The sequence below is a fragment of the Ranitomeya imitator genome, chromosome 4 (genome assembly GCF_032444005.1).
Source record: "Ranitomeya imitator isolate aRanImi1 chromosome 4, aRanImi1.pri, whole genome shotgun sequence".
In the NCBI taxonomy this organism is placed as follows: domain Eukaryota; kingdom Metazoa; phylum Chordata; class Amphibia; order Anura; family Dendrobatidae; genus Ranitomeya; species Ranitomeya imitator.
In genome coordinates, this window is record NC_091285.1 from 271,657,578 (window position 1) to 271,676,609 (window position 19,032).

At 43.0% G+C, this 19,032-nt stretch overlaps 1 protein-coding gene across 1 annotated transcript in view; it reads left to right on the forward strand.

Annotated features, from left to right (window-relative positions):
• PTPRB (protein tyrosine phosphatase receptor type B) overlaps positions 1-19,032 on the forward strand; it is a 218,863-nt gene that overhangs the window by 108,556 nt on the left and 91,275 nt on the right. Inside the window, exon 4 of the mRNA XM_069764610.1 lies at positions 15,517-15,787. Coding sequence (XP_069620711.1) covers positions 15,517-15,787 — 271 coding nt within the window. The remainder of the gene's footprint in view (positions 1-15,516; positions 15,788-19,032) is intronic.

Consider the following 19,032-nt stretch of genomic DNA (forward strand, 5'->3'; position numbering starts at 1 on the left):
GATCGGTCGACGCTTGCGCGAGCGTAAATCTGTGCACCATTTGGCGGTACTGCCTGAGGTTAAACCTGAGCCTATGCAGTGCGATAGGACTATGACTAGAGTTGAACGGCAGGAATACAGACGTCTGAATGGTCTGTGTTTCTACTGTGGTGATTCCACTCATGCTATTTCTGATTGTCCTAAGCGCACTAAGCGGTCCGCTAGGTCTGCCGTCATTGGTACTGTACAGTCCAAATTCCTTCTGTCCATTACCTTGATATGCTCTTTGTCGTCGTTTTCTGTCATGGCGTTTGTGGATTCGGGCGCTGCCCTGAATCTGATGGATTTGGATTATGCTAAACGTTGTGGGTTTTTCTTGGAGCCTTTGCGGTGTCCTATTCCATTGAGAGGAATTGATGCTACACCTTTGGCCAAGAATAGACCTCAATACTGGGCCCAGCTGACCATGTGCATGGCTCCTGCACATCAGGAAGTTATTCGCTTTCTGGTGTTGCATAATCTGCATGATGTGGTCGTGTTGGGGTTGCCATGGCTACAAACCCATAATCCAGTATTGGATTGGAATTCCATGTCGGTATCCAGCTGGGGTTGTCAGGGGGTACATGGTGATGTTCCATTTTTGTCGATTTCGTCATCCACCCCTTCTGAGGTCCCAGAGTTCTTGTCTGATTATCAGGATGTATTTGAAGAGCCCAAGTCCGATGCTCTACCTCCGCATAGGGATTGTGATTGTGCTATCAATTTGATTCCTGGTAGTAAATTCCCTAAAGGTCGATTATTTAATTTATCCGTGCCCGAACACGCCGCTATGCGCAGTTATGTGAAGGAATCCCTGGAGAAGGGACATATTCGCCCATCGTCATCACCACTGGGAGCAGGGTTCTTCTTTGTAGCCAAGAAGGATGGTTCGCTGAGACCGTGTATTGATTACCGCCTTTTAATAAGATCACTGTTAAATTTCAGTATCCCTTGCCATTGTTATCTGACTTGTTTGCTCGGATTAAGGGGGCTAGTTGGTTCACTAAGATAGATCTTCGTGGTGCGTATAATCTGGTGAGAATCAGGCAAGGAGATGAATGGAAAACTGCATTCAATACGCCCGAGGGTCATTTTGAGTATCTAGTGATGCCGTTCGGACTTGCCAATGCTCCATCTGTGTTTCAGTCTTTTATGCATGACATCTTCCGTGAGTATCTGGATAAATTCCTGATTGTTTACTTGGATGACATTTTGATCTTCTCAGATGATTGGGAGTCTCATGTGAAGCAGGTCAGAATGGTTTTTCAGGTCCTGCGTGCTAACTCTTTGTTTGTGAAGGGATCAAAGTGTCTCTTCGGTGTGCAGAAAGTTTCATTTTTGGGGTTCATCTTTACCCCTTCTACTATCGAGATGGATCCAGTTAAGGTCCAAGCCATCCAGGATTGGATTCAGCCGACATCTCTGAAAAGTCTGCAAAAGTTCCTGGGCTTTGCTAATTTTTATCGTCGCTTCATCTGTAATTTTTCTAGCATTGCCAAACCATTGACCGATTTGACCAAGAAGGGTGCTGATTTGGTTAATTGGTCTTCTGCTGCTGTGGAAGCTTTTCAGGAGTTGAAGCGTCGTTTTTGTTCTGCCCCTGTGTTGTGTCAGCCAGATGTTTCTCTTCCGTTCCAGGTCGAGGTTGATGCTTCTGAGATTGGAGCAGGGGCGGTTTTGTCACAGAGAGGTTCTGATTGCTCAGTGATGAAACCATGTGCTTTCTTTTCCAGGAAGTTTTCGCCCGCTGAGCGTAATTATGATGTGGGCAATCGAGAGTTGCTGGCCATGAAGTGGGCATTCGAGGAGTGGCGTCATTGGCTTGAAGGAGCTAAGCATCGCGTGGTGGTATTGACTGATCATAAGAACTTGACTTATCTCGAGTCTGCCAAGCGCTTGAATCCTAGACAGGCCCGTTGGTCGTTATTTTTTGCCCGCTTCGACTTTGTGATTTCGTACCTTCCGGGCTCTAAAAATGTGAAGGCGGATGCTCTGTCTAGGAGTTTTGTGCCCGACTCTCCGGGTTTATCTGAGCCAGCGGGTATCCTCAAGGAAGGAGTCATTGTGTCTGCCATCTCCCCTGATTTGCGGCGGGTGCTGCAAAAATTTCAGGCGAATAAACCTGATCGTTGTCCAGCAGAGAAACTGTTCGTCCCTGATAGGTGGACTAATAAACTTATCTCTGAACTTCATTGTTCGGTGTTGGCTGGTCATCCTGGAATCTTTGGTACCAGAGAGTTAGTGGCTAGATCCTTCTGGTGGCCATCTCTGTCACGGGATGTACGTACTTTTGTGCAGTCCTGTGGGATTTGTGCTAGGGCTAAGCCCTGCTGTTCTCGTGCCAGTGGGTTGCTTTTGCCCTTGCCGGTCCCAAAGAGGCCTTGGACACATATTTCGATGGATTTCATTTCTGACCTTCCCGTTTCTCAAAAGATGTCAGTCATTTGGGTGGTCTGTGATTGCTTTTCTAAAATGGTCCATCTGGTGCCCTTGGCTAAATTGCCTTCCTCCTCTGATTTGGTACCTTTGTTCTTTCAGCATGTGGTTCGGTTGCATGGCATTCCTGAGAATATTGTTTCTGACAGAGGTTCCCAGTTTGTTTCAAGGTTTTGGCGAGCCTTTTGTGGTAGGATGGGCATTGACCTATCCTTTTCCTCGGCTTTCCATCCTCAGACTAATGGCCAGACCGAACGAACCAATCAGACCTTGGAAACATATCTGAGATGTTTTGTTTCTGCAGACCAGGATGATTGGGTGTCCTTTTTGCCGTTGGCTGAGTTCGCCCTTAATAATCGGGCCAGCTCGGCTACCTTGGTTTCTCCATTTTTTTGCAATTCTGGGTTCCATCCTCGTTTCTCTTCAGGACAGGTTGAGTCTTCGGACTGTCCTGGTGTGGATTCTGTTGTGGATAGGTTGCAGCAGATCTGGACTCAGGTAGTGGACAATTTGATCTTGTCCCAGGAGAAAGCTCAACTTTTCGCTAATCGCAGACGCCGTGTGGGTCCCCGACTTCGTGTTGGGGATCTGGTTTGGTTATCTTCTCGTCATATTCCTATGAAGGTTTCCTCTCCTAAATTTAAACCTCGTTTTATTGGTCCGTATAGGATTTCTGAGGTTCTCAATCCTGTGTCTTTTCGTTTGACCCTCCCAGACTCCTTTTCCATACATAATGTATTCCATAGGTCGTTGTTGCGGAGATACGTGGCACCTATGGTTCCATCTGTTGAGCCTCCTGCCCCGGTTTTGGTGGAGGGGAAATTGTAGTATATTGTGGAGAAGATTTTGGATTCTCGTGTTTCTAGACGGAAGCTCCAGTATCTGGTTAAATGGAAGGGTTATGCTCAGGAAGATAATTCCTGGGTTTTTGCCTCTGATGTTCATGCTTCCGATCTTGTTCGTGCCTTTCATGCGGCTCATCCTGGACGGCCTGGGGGCTCTGGTGAGGGTTCGGTGACCCCTCCTCAAGGGGGGGGTACTGTTGTGAATTCTGTGGCTGAATTCACTCCTGTGGTCACAAGTGGTACTGCAGCTTCTGAGCTTCCTCCCTCAGGTGTTCTGGTGAGCTCGTTAACTGCTTCATTACTTAACTCCGCCTGATGCTGCTATCCTTGCTCCTTGTCAATGTTTCAGTGTTGGATCTGAGCTTCTCCTGATTGTTCCTGTGACCTGCTGCTCTGTATAGCTAAGTGCTTTTTGCTTTTTTGTTGCTTTTTTTCTGTCCAGCTTGTCTTTTGTTTTGCTGGAAGCTCTGAGACGCAAAGGGTGTACCGCCGTGCCGTTAGTTCGGCACGGTGGGTTATTTTTGCCCCCTTTGCGTGGTTTTGATTTAGGGTTTTTTGTAGACTGCAAAGTTCGCTTTACTGTCCTCGCTCTGTCCTAGAATATCGGGCCCCACTTTGCTGAATCTATTTCATCCCTACGTTTTGTCTTTTCATCTTACTCACAGTCATTATATGTGGGGGGCTGCCTTTTCCTTTGGGGCATTTCTCTGGGGCAAGTCAGGCCTATTTTTCTATCTTCAGGCTAGCTAGTTTCTTAGGCTGTGCCGAGTTGCCTAGGTAGTTGTTAGGCGCAATCCACAGCCGCTTTTAGTTGTGTTTAGGATAGGATCAGGTGTGCAGTCTACAGAGTTTCCACGTCTCAGAGCTCGTTCTTGTATTTTTGGGTATTTGTCAGATCACTGTGTGCGCTCTGATCGCTAAGCACACTGTGTTTCTGGATTGCCTTCATAACACCTGTCATTAGCAAACATAACAACCATGGTTAACTGAAGAGAAACAATGATACCAAGCACCAGCCTCCTTTTAAAGTGTCCAGTGTCCAGTTACTTAATCATGACTGATTGATCGCCAACCCTGTCCTCATCAACACCCACACTTAATGGATCAATCACTAAAACGATGTTAGCTGCTCCTTTTAAGGCAGGACTGCAATGATGTTGAAATGTGTTTTGGGGGTTAAAGTTCATTTTCTGGGCAAATGTTGACTTTGCAAGTACAGTAATTGCTGTTAAGCTGATCACTCTGACATTCAGGAGTATATGCAATTGCCATTAGAAAAAATGAAGCAGTAGACGTAAAAATTAATATTTGTCTCATTCTCAAAATTTTTGTCCATGACTGTACATCTCAGAAGCCATGTTCAGATTATTTCAGAAGGGAAAACAAAAAAGGACTGTGTGGAAACGAAGTTTAACATTTTTCTTAATTTTTCAATACTGTTACCTCATATGTAAACATTGACCCCTCACTGACATATACAGTACGGTACCATAAGACTTAATACTACCTCACATGTCGGGTGCTGGTGTAAGTAGGCCAGCAGCAACCCTAGCTATCTCCGATTGCTGCTGGTTAACCATGTAAATGCTGCTGTCAATCACTGATTTCAGCGGTTTCTTACGACATGTTCACAGGGCACCATTGGTTTGGCATGACAGTCAGGGGCCTGCTAAATTCCCTCACTGCTTCCATCTTCATCCTCTACTGATGACCAGATATGCCATATAGAAGAAGAGCATTTTTTCTTCAAACTGCAATATAGTTGTATTGCAGTGTACAGAACAAGTGATCAAATAAACGAAGGTTCAAGTCCGGTAAGGGAACTAAACAATAAAAAATATAAAATAAGTATGAAATATTAATTTCAATAGTACATGTATAAATCTGTATAAAATGTGTCCTTAGCATACAAGACATAAATCTGTCTGTTTGTTTTTTTTTACTAATGCGAAAAATGCCATCCATATTGGTATCTTTAAAAAAAAAAACTCAAACATTTAAAGGCGAAGGACTTTGGGATTTTTTTTTTTGGCTATGGGGCTAAGAACTTACCGGCAAGTAATTAGCATTTGTCTGGCTGTGACAATGTGTTCTGGCTCAGGCGGTGATTCTCCGGCTTAATTTGATCTCACATCAACAGAGTAAGGCTGCCGTCACACTAGCAGTATTTGGTCAGTATTGTACATCAGTATTTGTAAGCCAAAACCAGGAGTGGAACAATTAGAGGAAAAGTATAATAGAAACATATGCACCACTTCTGTATTTATCTCACACTCCTGGTTTTGGCTTACACTAAAGGTACCGTCACATTTAGCGACGCTGCAGCGATCCAGACAACGATCCCGATCGCTGCAGCGTCACTGTTTGGTCGCTGGAGAGCTGTCACACAGACAGCTCTCCAGCGACCAACGATGCCGGTCCCCTGGTAACTAGGGTAAACATCGGGTTACTAAGCGCAGGGCCACGCTTAGTAACCCGATGTTTACCCTGGTTACCAGCGTAAACATAAAAAAAAAAATTCTACATACTTACCTGCTGGTGTCTGTCCCCCGGCGCTGTGCTTCTCTGCACTGACTGTGAGCGCCAGCCGGAAAGCACAGCGGTGACGTCACCGCTGTGCTCTGCTTTCCGGCTGGCCGGCGCTCACAGTGCAGAGAAGAACAGCGCCGGAGGACAGACAGCGGAAGGTAAGTATGTAGTGTTTGTTTTTTTACGTTTACGCTGGTAACCAGGGTGTTATGATAAGGTAATTCAGTACCACAATGGACATAGAGGTCAGAGCACATACAGTGACCTGACAATAACCCAAAAACATAGAACGAGCTCTGAGACGTGGGTACTCTGTTGACCGCAATCCCTAATCCTCTCCAACCACACTAGAGGCAGCCGTGGATTGCGCCTAACGCTCCCTATGCAACTCGGCACAACCTGAGAAACTAGCTAGCCTGAAGATAGAAAATAAGCCTACCTTGCCTCAGAGAAATACCCCAAAGGAAAAGGCAGCCCCCACATATAATGACTGTGAGTTAAGATGAAAAGACAAACGTAGAGATGAAATAGATTTAGCAAAGTGAGGCCCGACTTTCTGAACAGAGCGAGGATAGGAAAGGTAACTTTGCGGTCAACACAAAACCCTACAAAAACCACGCAAAGGGGGCAAAAAGACCCTCTGTACCGAACTAACGGCACGGAGGTACACCCTTTGCATCCCAGAGCTTCCAGCAAGCAGGAAAAAACAAATAGCCAAGCTGGACAGAAAAAACAGCAAACAAAATAGCAAAGCGGAACTTAGCTATGCAGAGCAGCAAGCCACAGGAACGATCCAGGAGGAAACAGGTCCAATACTAGAACATTGACTGGAGGCCAGGATCAAAGCACTAGGTGGAGTTAAATAGAGCAGCACCTAACGACTTCACCACATCACCTGAGGAAGGAAACTCAGAAGCCGCAGTACCACTTTCCTCCACCAACGGAAGCTCACAGAGAGAATCAGCCGAAGTACCACTTGTGACCACAGGAGGGAGCTCTGCCACAGAATTCACAACACCAGGGTAAACATCGGGTTACTAAGTGCTGCCCTGCGCTTAGTAACCCAATGTTTACCCTGGTTACCAGTGAAGACATCGCTGAATCGGCGTCACACACGCCGATTCAGCGATGTCTGCGGGAGATCCAGCGACGAAATAAAGTGCTGGACTTTCTGCTCCGACCAACGATGTCACAGCAGGATCCAGATCGCTACTGCCTGTCAAACTGAATGATATCGCTAGCCAGGATGCTGCAACGTCACGGATCGCTAGCGATATCGTTCAGTGTGACGATACCTTTACTGATGTAAAATACTGACCAAATACTGATAGCGTGACGGCAGCCTAACTCTTTTACTTCTATTGTGCTCTGTTGACGAGGTGTCGCTGCCAACATCATGCTGATTGAGCCTATAGCCAATGAGCATGACAATGCCAGTGACGCCCCATCGACAGAGCAGAGCAGAATAACAGGAGATGCTCTGTCAAAGTTATGTCACTGGAAGCAGTAGAATTGCCACCAAACGTGACCTTTTTGAGGTGGAAAAAATTGCCGCAGAGCAGAACAGGCAGGTAGTTTGCAACTATCTGCCGCTACGTTTTTAGAGCCATAGCCAAAAAACTCCAAAGTCCAGATAACCTGTTTAATTGTTCAAGTTATGCAGGTTATTCATCTATTAGTAAAAGTACTAGCTATAGGTGTTGTTGAGAATCGGACACTGGCAGAAAATGCTTTTCAAAAACAAAAAAAGCATTTCTCACCTGTCGAGGCCTATTTTGCCTATCCACTGCTCCTTGCCATTCTATGTTGAGCATTAGATGACCTGCCTACAACACAGGACAATTGCAGCCAGAGTGGCAGAAGAGATGGGGCATCTCTGGCACAGCCATGTCAACAAAGACCACCAGGGGCTTCTAGAGGCAAGTAATGTTATGTTGTTATATTCAATTTAATAAGTATAAAAAGTCACACATGTTTAGCTCCTGAATTCTCAAAAATTATTACAAAAATCTGCATACTCAAGTAGTACAGTAGTTAGATAAGCAAAAAATAATGTTACAGTACACAATGCTTACATAAAAGGGTTATGCCCCTGACTCCTATCCCATCAGCTGCTGTGTCCAGTAGGGAATGGATAAAGAGGTAGCTATCGCCATTTCTATGGGAGCTGCTTAAACAGGTGGGATCTGCACTTAGTCCACTGTCATGCCACATGAATATGCAAAAAAATGTCTCTGATGTCATTGCAACATAGACCTTTTGATGGTATTTTAGTGGCACAGTGTCACAACCCTGTCACCATCACTGCATGGCTTCCCATCTCCTATCAGGCTGATAGACTGACTTACTCACCACTCCAGGCCATGCTGTGAGTTCTGCCCTCCGCCTGCTCCATGCTGTATAACAGTGTTCCCCAACTCTAGTCCTCAAGAGCTACCGACAGGTCATGTTTTCAGGATTTCCTTAGTTTTGCACAGGTGATAATTGCATCACCTGAACAGGCAAGCATTCAATAACCTGTGCAATACTAAGAAATCCTCAAAACATGACCTATTGGTGACTCTTGAGGACCAGGGTTGGGGAACACTGCTGTATACCATGTGTCGTCTGCTTGGTGTGTGCATTCTTCCTGGCTGTATGCTTAGGGTGGCGGTACTTACAGAGTCTTAAAGAGACAGTGTGCACATTCCTAATGTGTCCCCAGCCTATTGCCAAGAGGTACCGGGTACTTAAGGCATCTCCACCAATAGAAAGATGCCTGAGCAACATTCTCTCTCAGTCTATGTTCTGCTACTCAGTTGCCAGGTCCTGTCCTTTCCCTGCTCTTGTTTCTGCAACCCTGGGGGCTGTATACCCGGGTCTGTTCCTGTTTGTCTTGTTTCTGCCACCATGGGGCTGTATACCAGGCCTGAATCCTTCATCCTGAACTTGTTCCAGTGTCTGACCTTGTCTCAACTAAGTCCTTGCCTTAACCTGTTTGTATCCTTGTCTGAAGCCTTCCCTACCCTGCTGTGTCTGTTATGTGTCTGCTCCCTCTTTGCCTCTGTGGCTCTGCCCTACTCCTGTCCCAAACCCTGTAGCTCTGCTCTGCTCCCGTTCCACACCCTGCGGCTCTGCTCTGCTCCCATTTCGCACCCTGCAGCTCTGCTCCCGTTCCGCACCCTGTGGCTCTGCTCTGCTAATGTTCTGCACCCTGTGGCTCTGCTCTGCTCCCATTCCGCACCCTGCAGCTCTGCTCCGCTCCCATTCCGCACTTTGCAGCTCTGCTCTGCTCCCGTTCCACACTCTGCTGCTCTGCTTCCATTCCGCACTCTGCGGCTCTGCTCTACTCCCATTCCGCGCCCTGCAGCTCTGCTCTGCACCCGTTCCACACTCTGCTGCTCTGCTTCCGTTCCGCACTCTGTGGCTCTGCTCTACTCCCATTCCGCACCCTGCGGGTTTTTGTCCTACCAGTCTGAACTGGTTCCTACCCGTAACTTTATCCCACTCGTACCTTCCAGTGTTCCTGTCCTACCCAAAACAATCCCTTCAGTCTCATCTGCGCCTGCCTGCCAGAGTGCCAGCTGTGCCCGCCTGCCTTCCAGAGTGCCAGCCATGCCCGCCTGCCTGCTAGAGTGCCAGCCGTGCCTGCCTGTACATCATTCGTGCCTGCCAGTACATCATTCGTGCCCACTAGTACTTGCCAGTCTGAACTTCAGCTATCCTCAGTACTCGCCAGCACCTGTCCTTAGTGTCCTGTTCCCCTGTGGGATAAGCTGTCATTGGCAGATATAGCCCTGGAGTGGTACCTGGCAGCTACCTACCGCACAAGCCTGACTTCACCACTAGAGGCTTCAGTGAACACCAAGGTAGCTGCTTAGTCACTCCCCTCCATGATTAGTCTGGTTTGTGGCACAGTGGGGCCACAATCCTCGCTCGCACCATCCAGTCTGGGCACAAGCGTTACACACAGCTCTGTGCCATGAAAGAAAACGGACTGATCCTGTATCGGCCCAACTCTCCTAAAGCAACAGAGAGCCAAAATGATCAAATTCAAGTCACAAAAGATCAAATCACAAAAATGCTAAAGACAGCACTCAGGTACGACTATGGTTTGCAATGGGACATGATGTAGGAAGCTGTATAACGAGGTCAACCATCAGCACTCAGACAAGGGATGCACGCTCCAAAATCCAAGGATCCAATCGGACAAAAACATATGTAAAGAAGAGAGAGCAGCATCCATACCAGGTGATGTCAGTCCAAAAAGTTCTTTATTCCGCCATGATAAAAATACAACGTTTCGGCCTGGTTGGCCTTTGTCAAGTATACACATTGTCCAAAATAGCCATCTTAAATAGTGTGAAACCCACAAGGGCTCCAATCACCATCAAGGGGCGGCCTTTATTAAATATACATTTAAGCACATTAAATGTATATTTAATAAAGGCCGCCCCTTGATGGTGATTGGAGCCCTTGTGGGTTTCACACTATTTAAGATGGCTATTTTGGACAATGTGTATACTTGACAAAGGCCAACCAGGCCGAAACATTGTATTTTTATCATGGCGGAATATAGAACTTTTTGGATTGACATCACCTGGTATGGATGCTGCTCTCTCTTCTTTAGGATGTAGGAAGCTGTCATCTAGCATTTGGGTGATTGTCATGGAAACACATGATGGTTCAAAGGCATCACAGGCTTCCAACAGTTAGATGGGGGAGTGGAAAAAAAAGTAAAGTGTATTGTTATATATGGAACAATGCAGTTATTTTCTGTGATTACTGAGACAAATCTCTGAAGTGGAGCTGTGACAGTATAGAGAATGTTGGTTAGGTAGGCTAAACAGGAGAGGGGTCGGCGAACCTGTTGTGCAGACCACCATTGAAGCAGTGCAGACTGAGAGCATCCCTGGCCTTGGTGGGGTTAGTTCTGGTGTCTACCATAACCCTGGGGCGTATGTGAACCTGAAGAGAACAAGCAGGGAGTAACATTGGTATTGTTATACCAAGTTGGGTTTGAGATGTGAGCTAAACCAGTCTGGTCATTGAGGAACAGCTAAAGCATATAATTGGTTGCCTGGAAGCCAGAAAAGTGGTTGAACTGATCTAATTTCTTTTTGTGGCATACTGCAGAAAATCAGTTATTTTAGTGACATGATATTTTCCAACTGGGATTGGTGGAAAAATGAGTAAGTAATGACCCAATTTGTCGGTGTAGTAGTCGTGTGAAAAATCAATGGAGGTTGTAGTAAGCAGATAGCCTGTGTGACACAACATGATATTTTAAGTCGGACTCTTGTGGAGTGTACAGGAGCCAATACAATTCTGCATCATTGCATTTGTCACTTATTTGGTCTCTGATTTTTCACCACTTTTGTGACACCTTTCTACAACCTTAACCATACACACAGTGTGAAACAACACAGGATACAGATGCTTTCTTCAATGATAACCTTCCAATAGGTTCACGGTCTGACGTGCAGCGTACTTTCAGTCTTAAAGAGAACCTGTCAGCACAATTTTCTAAAGTAAAACCATAGCTGTAATGGCGCTGTGATACTGATTGCATTCATACCTTTGGTGAATCATCATTTGAGGTTTCCAGTGCACAGGGGCCGGACTGTGCACTGAGTCTTCTCAGTGTGGGTTATGGATTAAGTAGAAAGCATAGGCTCTCAATCTTATGCTTTCCATTGTATCTGTACTGTAAGTAGTGTGTGTGCTGACACTGGACCTGTGCACCTCAGGCAGGAGATGTGAGCAGTGGTTTGGTACCTCAGGGTCAGGACCCTCACCAAGCTGCTTGCTATCATTAGGGGAAGATAAAAAAGGTTTTGGTACTATGCTAGCCAGCTTGAAAAAAGATTGACCTTTCTCAGTGGGAAAAACAAAATAATAATCTTGTAGTTGAAACTTATGATACCTTTTAATAGCTAACATTAGGGGAAGAAAATTAGTTGTTTTTTTTTTAAAAGATTTAGTTACTTTTAAAAAGGACTTTTCAGCACAATTTTGTAATGTAAAGTGAAGACTGATTACATTGATACCTTTGGTGAAGAGATCTTTTCTTCTTTAATCTGCTAATTAGATTTCGGTGCACAGGGGCTGGACTGTGTAATGTCTTGTCGTTCCTGTCTGTGATTCCCCGGCCCCTCTGCTGCCTCCAATCTGTGGTTCCCCGGCCCCTCCGCCTGCCTCTAGCCAAAGAATGACAGGTCACTGCTGAGATTTCATACAGAGGAGCCAGGTCATTCACAGGCCAGAAGCATCAGAGGAGGCGGGAATCACAAAGAGGGAGCAGAAGGCCCAATGTACAGTCCAACCCCTGTGCACCGAGATCTAATTAGCAGAAAACTCCAAATGGTGATTAAAGAAGCACCACAAAGCCGATTTCTTCACTAAAGGTATACATGTAATCAGTATTACAGCCTAATTACAGACATGTCTTTACTTTACATTACAAAATCTTGCTGACAGGTTATTTTTGAAAGTAACTAAGTCTTTAAAAAAATCACATTTCCTTCCCCTAATGTTAAAAGGTATCATAACTACAAGATTATTATTTTATTGCTCCCACTGAGAACAATCAATCTTTTTTCAACTGGCTAACATGGAACCAAAACCTTTTTTTTTGTTTCCCATAATGATAACAATCAGATTGGTGACAGTCCTGGCCCTGGGGTTCCAACCAATTGCTCAAATTCCCTCACCGAGAGGTGCAAAGCTCCTGTGTAAGTTCACAGAGCCAATGCTTTCTATTAAATCCATACCCGCCACTGCGTGCGCTGAGCCATGAGCGGTGTCTTCTTGTCTCAATAGGAGTGCACCTCTTCGGGAGGAGATTTGAACAATTGGAAGAGGGGTTTCAGGATCCGGGTCCCCACCATTCTACTTTAAATCATTACAGCTGTGAAATGTGAAAAAGAACAGTTTAAAAGTCCAGTTACATTAATGAAAGCAAGAATCTGTTACTGCAGCAAATGCTTCTATTTATGCATGCATAGGTGTAATCTTTTCTGCTCATGTGTTATTGCCTTCTACAAAATCTGCTGCAAGATGTAGCATGTTCCATCAAAGTACCGTAAACTTCATGATAATTCATTTGCAATTCAGATCATTTTGCTTCTTGAGGTTAATTTAGTCATACCACTGATAATGCGAAAAAGCAAATTTGTAGAGAATAGAGTACCGGACAAATAGGCATCAAAAAAGGATAAAATACCACTTACAAAGATGTTAGAATTTACTTTTGCTAACTATAAGGTTAATAAAAATCAATTGTTTTATTTTGACCACTTTTATTCTGTAGTGTGAACACCTTAAATCCACCATACCAGGTGTTAAAGCCATAATACAAACCCTAATATCTAGTTTTACTAAAATTGCCCTTAGTTGATATTCTGATTATAGATTATCCCATATGTCTGGTTTAATAGGCTGAGATGGCAAAATAAAAAAGTAGATGTAATGCCACAGCACTTTATTTATTTATTTTACTCAGTTATATAGCGCCATTAATTCCACAGCGCTTTACAGACATTATTGGTACTGTCCCCGATGGGGCTCACAATCTAGAATCCCTATCAGTATGTCTTTGGAATTTGGGAGGAAACCGGAGAACCCGGAGGAAACCCACGCAAACACGGGGAGAACATACAAACTCCTTGCAGATGTTGTCCTTGGTGGGATTTAAACTAAGACCCCAGCGCTGCAAAGCTATAGATTGGACCACTGAGAATCAGATTTCATTATGTAACTGTATAGCCTAAGCGTCTTATATTATGTGAGAAATGTATTCATTCTAACATGATATTGAGATTTTTGGAGCTGATTGCTACTACTGGGAATCTAAACAGATAATGGACTTCAAAGAGAACAAGTTCCACGCATACATGCAGCTGATCTGATAATATACGCAGCACCATGACCACAGCATATTAAAATCTGTAAAAGTTACATTGCAAATCTAATTTGCTACTGTCCACACATCAAAATGATCTGGTGAAAGAGTAACAAGACCTTTTGGGTGAGGCTGGTTGTGCGAAATTATAATGGCCAAACATTTTATTAAAAGAAAATAAAAAGGTCCAAAAATAGCTTCGGGAAACTAGCCTGAGAGAGAGCGCAAAGATAGGAGGAAGGAAGGCAGGGGTGGGGGAGAGGAAAGTTAGAGGGAGAAAGAAACAAGATTTCAGGCAAAAATGATCAGAGCAGAATAGTGAAAGTGCTGGCATGGGACAGTGGTGTCCAAAGGACAGGCGCAATCCAGGGCAAAGACAGAAGGAACTTTTCTTCAGATGAATCCAGGCACCAGGAGAGAAGGTTAATGAAGGGTCAGCAGTCAGAGGAAATTGGCTGGTCTGGTATCTTAGAGGTACTGCCAAGAAGACAATCTAGATCATTCTGCAAACTCACAAGAAGGGGAGGCGCTCTTGAGTGCTCTGCTTGGGTTGGATTCTGGTTTCGGCTCATTATTGTTGCTTTAGAACTAGCGAGGAAATTGACTCTTGATTAAGGAAGTGGATGGAAAGGACTGAACAAGTTTAGACTGGGTCAGAATGGCAATGTGGAAATTGCAAGACGTTGCCTTCTACACTCTTTTCTTAAATTTTACCCCAAATCAAGTCCTCTTGGTACCTTTATGTCTTACTGCACCACCTTTCAGGAAAAAAATGCTTGGATTTGAATGGTAGTTTTCTCAACTTCTGGATAAAGATAATTGTATAAAGTAATTGACTTGGGAAGCCATCTGGAGTCTTCTATTCTGGAATTTCTTGAAAAAGCTTTTTTGTTAAATTGGGTGCTCCATGGATTGCATGTTTGGGGGATTGGCAATGTAAATATTATCACTGAAGGATTATAGTAAATCAGGTTTCTCGCAATGCTGAGATATGTGTTTGGATTCTCATTGTGGATTATGCTTAGCTGCATTCAGGTGAGTACGCTTGATTTGTCATGGTACAGGTATAGCAGGGTTGAAATCATCAATCAGATCTGTGGATCTGTAGTGTTAGTGCATTGAAATGTCTCCCTGAGTTAGGATTGTGTTGGAGGCTAATATGCAGTCCTTTGTAACATGACAGATCTCACAGCGAGAGGTAAAGAATTGTGACAAATGCCAAAATGAAAATGACGACATACAGATATATGCTACATTCAACACTACAACATCTGACCACTTCTGTGCTTTAACCTTCGTCAGGCTGCATAATTTTACAACGTTAACAGGCTGCAGAGGTACAATTGTACCTTCATATATATTTTATTGAAATTGGGCCAATATATTCTGGACCAAAACTGCAGAGATGTCACGAAATTTCAGCCCTCTACGGCTTTTCGAAAAAAAAAGTTATTGCAATTTTAAAACGGAATAGTTACAATTGTACCTACTCAGCCGGACGAAGATTAAACGATATCAACTTGTCTCTCTTAGGCGAATTATGAACCATGACGTCTGTTTTGTACCAATTCACAATTCAGAAAAGATTTTGATCGCCACTTGAGCAATTAAATGCTAAGAATATTTTACAGGAGTTTTATAATTGAATATACATAGTGTCATTTATGATTGTAAGTATGTTAGCCAATAGACTTTCTATTCTGAGGACTGAGATTGTGACCAATAGGAGAATCACCTGCACTTTTCACTTTTACCTACCTACAATTCTAAATCTGAGTTCTAATGGGTTCTGTTTCATTTATTTAGGATGTGGAGCCAGTAAAATGCACCATCAACATCACAGAGAGTAAAGTTTTCTCGCAGTCTGTCTACGTGAAGTGGAGCAGTTCCGGAAGTCTCTGTAACTTTAGCATGATATGTAGGTCAAGTAATTTTTGGGAGAACACTTGTAACCCAATTCAAAAGACCAATGACTCCTATGAATGCAGACAGAGTGGACTTGAGGCAGGAACTCTGTACGATATAAGCATTGTGGCTTTACAGGATGGAGAGGCAAAGAACCTTACCTTACAAACAGGTACGAGAGATACATACATTACTATACTTCAATCTGCAATGTCATCATATTTGTGAAGATCTCATTTCATTTGTTTTAATTTAATAAATGTGGAGTGATCCAGGTAAAAGCCGTAGAGGTATTGCATATTCTATCAAGGTTTACAGTCATGTGTCTACTAGTAAATGAAGTTTAATAGTGTGAAGAACTGTGATACTGGATAGGTTAGAAATTGAAAACCCTCAAATCTTGAATATTTTTTACTTTGTGAATCTGGATGTGACTAAGAGCCTTATCAAGTTCTTGTTCTTCTAGTTGATTTCATTTGAAACACCTGAATTGATCAAGGTGGGGTATTTACCGTATCTATAATTTTTGCAAAATTAGGAAGGCTGATGCTTTTATTGACTATGAGTTATACTATAGGTTGTATGAATAAAAAGTCATCTTTTGCCTATGGAACTACGTATGTTATATAAGAGTTCACACAATTTTCCTAACTGATATTGAAAAAGCAAGCCGTGCTATATGTAGAAATCTTATTTGGGGAAATAAGGTCATGTCACGTCTCGTGAACATAGCCCAGCTCATCATAGCGGTCTGTGCGTGATTGATGAATCTGACCATTTCTGAAAAGTAAGATTGGAAAAAATGTTAATAATTATGAGGACTCAGTTTCGTTTTAACCTATCAAGTGCTGGTTCATTACATTATACAGTTGTCCAAAATGTTTGTATTCTCAGGTATTAAATAAAGACAGACACCAGCCCCTTATCAGTTTTCAACGTAGACCCTGTGAATGTTAAAATACTTTTTCCAGTACTGCCTTTAACTGCAATTGCTGATATCACTTCACAATCAGATGCAAGTTTTTTGACCCAAAAAATGACTTCAGTTTTTGGGTATAAATAAAAGTCACTTGGGTCCTGATCAAGTCAGTGTGATGGGTTTTCCAATAGTTCAAACCCAGCAGCAATGGCCTTTTTTTCCATTTTTGAACATACCCATCACTTATGTCACTTTATATGCTTATAAAATTGAAATAAATCAATTTTTTTCTGAAAATTAACATATTAGCCGTAGGTTACATAATATATGTTCCTAAAATTTAAATATCTATGTTAGCTGGAAGTGGTTCAGAATGTGAAGTTTTGTACTACGTATGTGTTTAATCTTATGGGCAGAGGTATTGAGTTGAGCTCATCTCAGAAAAAAAGTCCACAGTTTGTAAGTAATTGGCCAATTATTAGGCATCTAATGGAAAATAAATTCTTTAGTTGACACATGAATGCAGAGAAAAACAAATATAGCATTAGAGTATGATCAGCAGACCAAAGCAGAGAACAAATGGCTAATTTTTCCTTTCTTAATGGTAAAACAAATATAATATGGAAGTACTTGCAGAGGTGTCAGATTGGCCTAGGTTGATTTACTAATTGAGATGCCATCATGTATTGTAAACCTACCCATTGTGTTGGGGCAGTAAATGTGGCTCTAATGTTAGTATTAGATGACTAAAATTGGCTTTAGTTAACCATAGCCAAGATTGGATTTTACAAGGCTCATGTGCTACTGTAAATGAATCATGGGATGTGACTCAGTACTTCTGCCCAGAGGTGCTGACCAGGATGCTGTGCAGGCTCTTATCTACACTCAGATGTTTTATTAGTTGTCTGTAACTGTTCTCTAGTGGCTTTAACATGCCAATTTGAAATGTGCCTATTGTTTTTTGTAATATTAGTACAATGTATTATTAGAAAATGCATCCAAACAGGCATTTGTTGATCAATGTGTTGCCTTTGGAATACGTAGTTGTATTCATAAGTGTAATTGTATTATGTAGGACCCAAGTGCATTGCCAGGTCACAAAATCTCACATCATGTATTCAATAATCACTATCTTGAATTACAAAGTTGCAAACGGAGAAAAGCTGAATTTGTCATTTTCTAGGTAAGAAAAAATAGCAACATTCAATACCAACTGAAGTTCTGGCCTTGAGAAAGTATGTGTTCACGTGAAATGGCATTGGCCAACTGAGTTTTCATCTGCCCAGGTTAGCAATTTTACGCTTCAATAAAAAGTCAGAACTTTATTTGGTATTGAGTGCCGCTATTTTTTCTTACCTGAATTACAACATATTTCTCACTGTGAGCTGGGCACCACTACCTGTGTTTCATTTACTACCTGCCTTGGGGAGTGTTTTAAGATCCGTGGTTGGGCATTTCTCTCTAAGTCCTACTAAGTAGCTGTTATCTGAAGCTTGCAGTGCCGGCAAGCATTGCTCTCTTTTTCGCTGAATTTGTTATTCAGCAGTTTATTTTGGGCTCTATAATATCTTTCTTTGAAATAACACATGAAATGACAAAATCTGCTTGCTAGTTTTTGAACTTTGTATTTGTGATGGGTTTTACCTTAGCGATTGGAACTTGGCATGTGTTTTAGACATTAGTGAAGTTTAATTGTCTTTTATTTGTATATTTAGTCTATAAAAATGCACCATTCACTCTTCATCCATGCAGGCATGAATGTCAGGAACATCATCAACTTTATTTCCTTTTGGGACCATCTTAGGCTGCTTTCACACTTGCGTTTTGATCTGCAGCGTTTTAAACGCAAACGCATTTGGTGCAAAAACGCGTTTAAACGCGTTTAAACGCTGTTTTTTGGCACATGCGTTTTTGCATGTTTTAACGCAAACGCGGCGTTTTGATGCGTTTACAAGCGTTTTTTCCTGCGTTTGCGTTTTTGAAACGCATGATGAGAAGTGTGTGACAGCTGCCAATCATCAAAATCAACTAGAAAACCCACTATAAACAGAAATACCTAGGGTTAGGGTTAGGATCCCTAGTAACCCTAGGCATCCTAACCCTAACCGTAAAACACAAACTCTGACCCTAACCCTAACCCTAAAACACAAACTCTAACCCTAACCCTAACCCAAACTCTAACCCTAACCCTAACACAAACTCTAACACAAACTCTAACACAAACTCTAACCCTAGCCCTTACCCTAAAACACAAACTCTAACCCTAACCCTAAAACACAAACTCTAACCCTAACCCATACTCTAACCCTAACCCTAACCCAAACTCTAACCCTAACACAAACTCAAACAAACTCTAACACAAACTCTAACCCTAACCCTAACCCTAAAACACAAACTCTAACCCTAACCCTAACCCTAAAACACAAACTCTAACCCTAACACAAACTCTAACCCTAATCCAAACTCTAACCCTAACCCTAGGGATCCTAACCCTAACC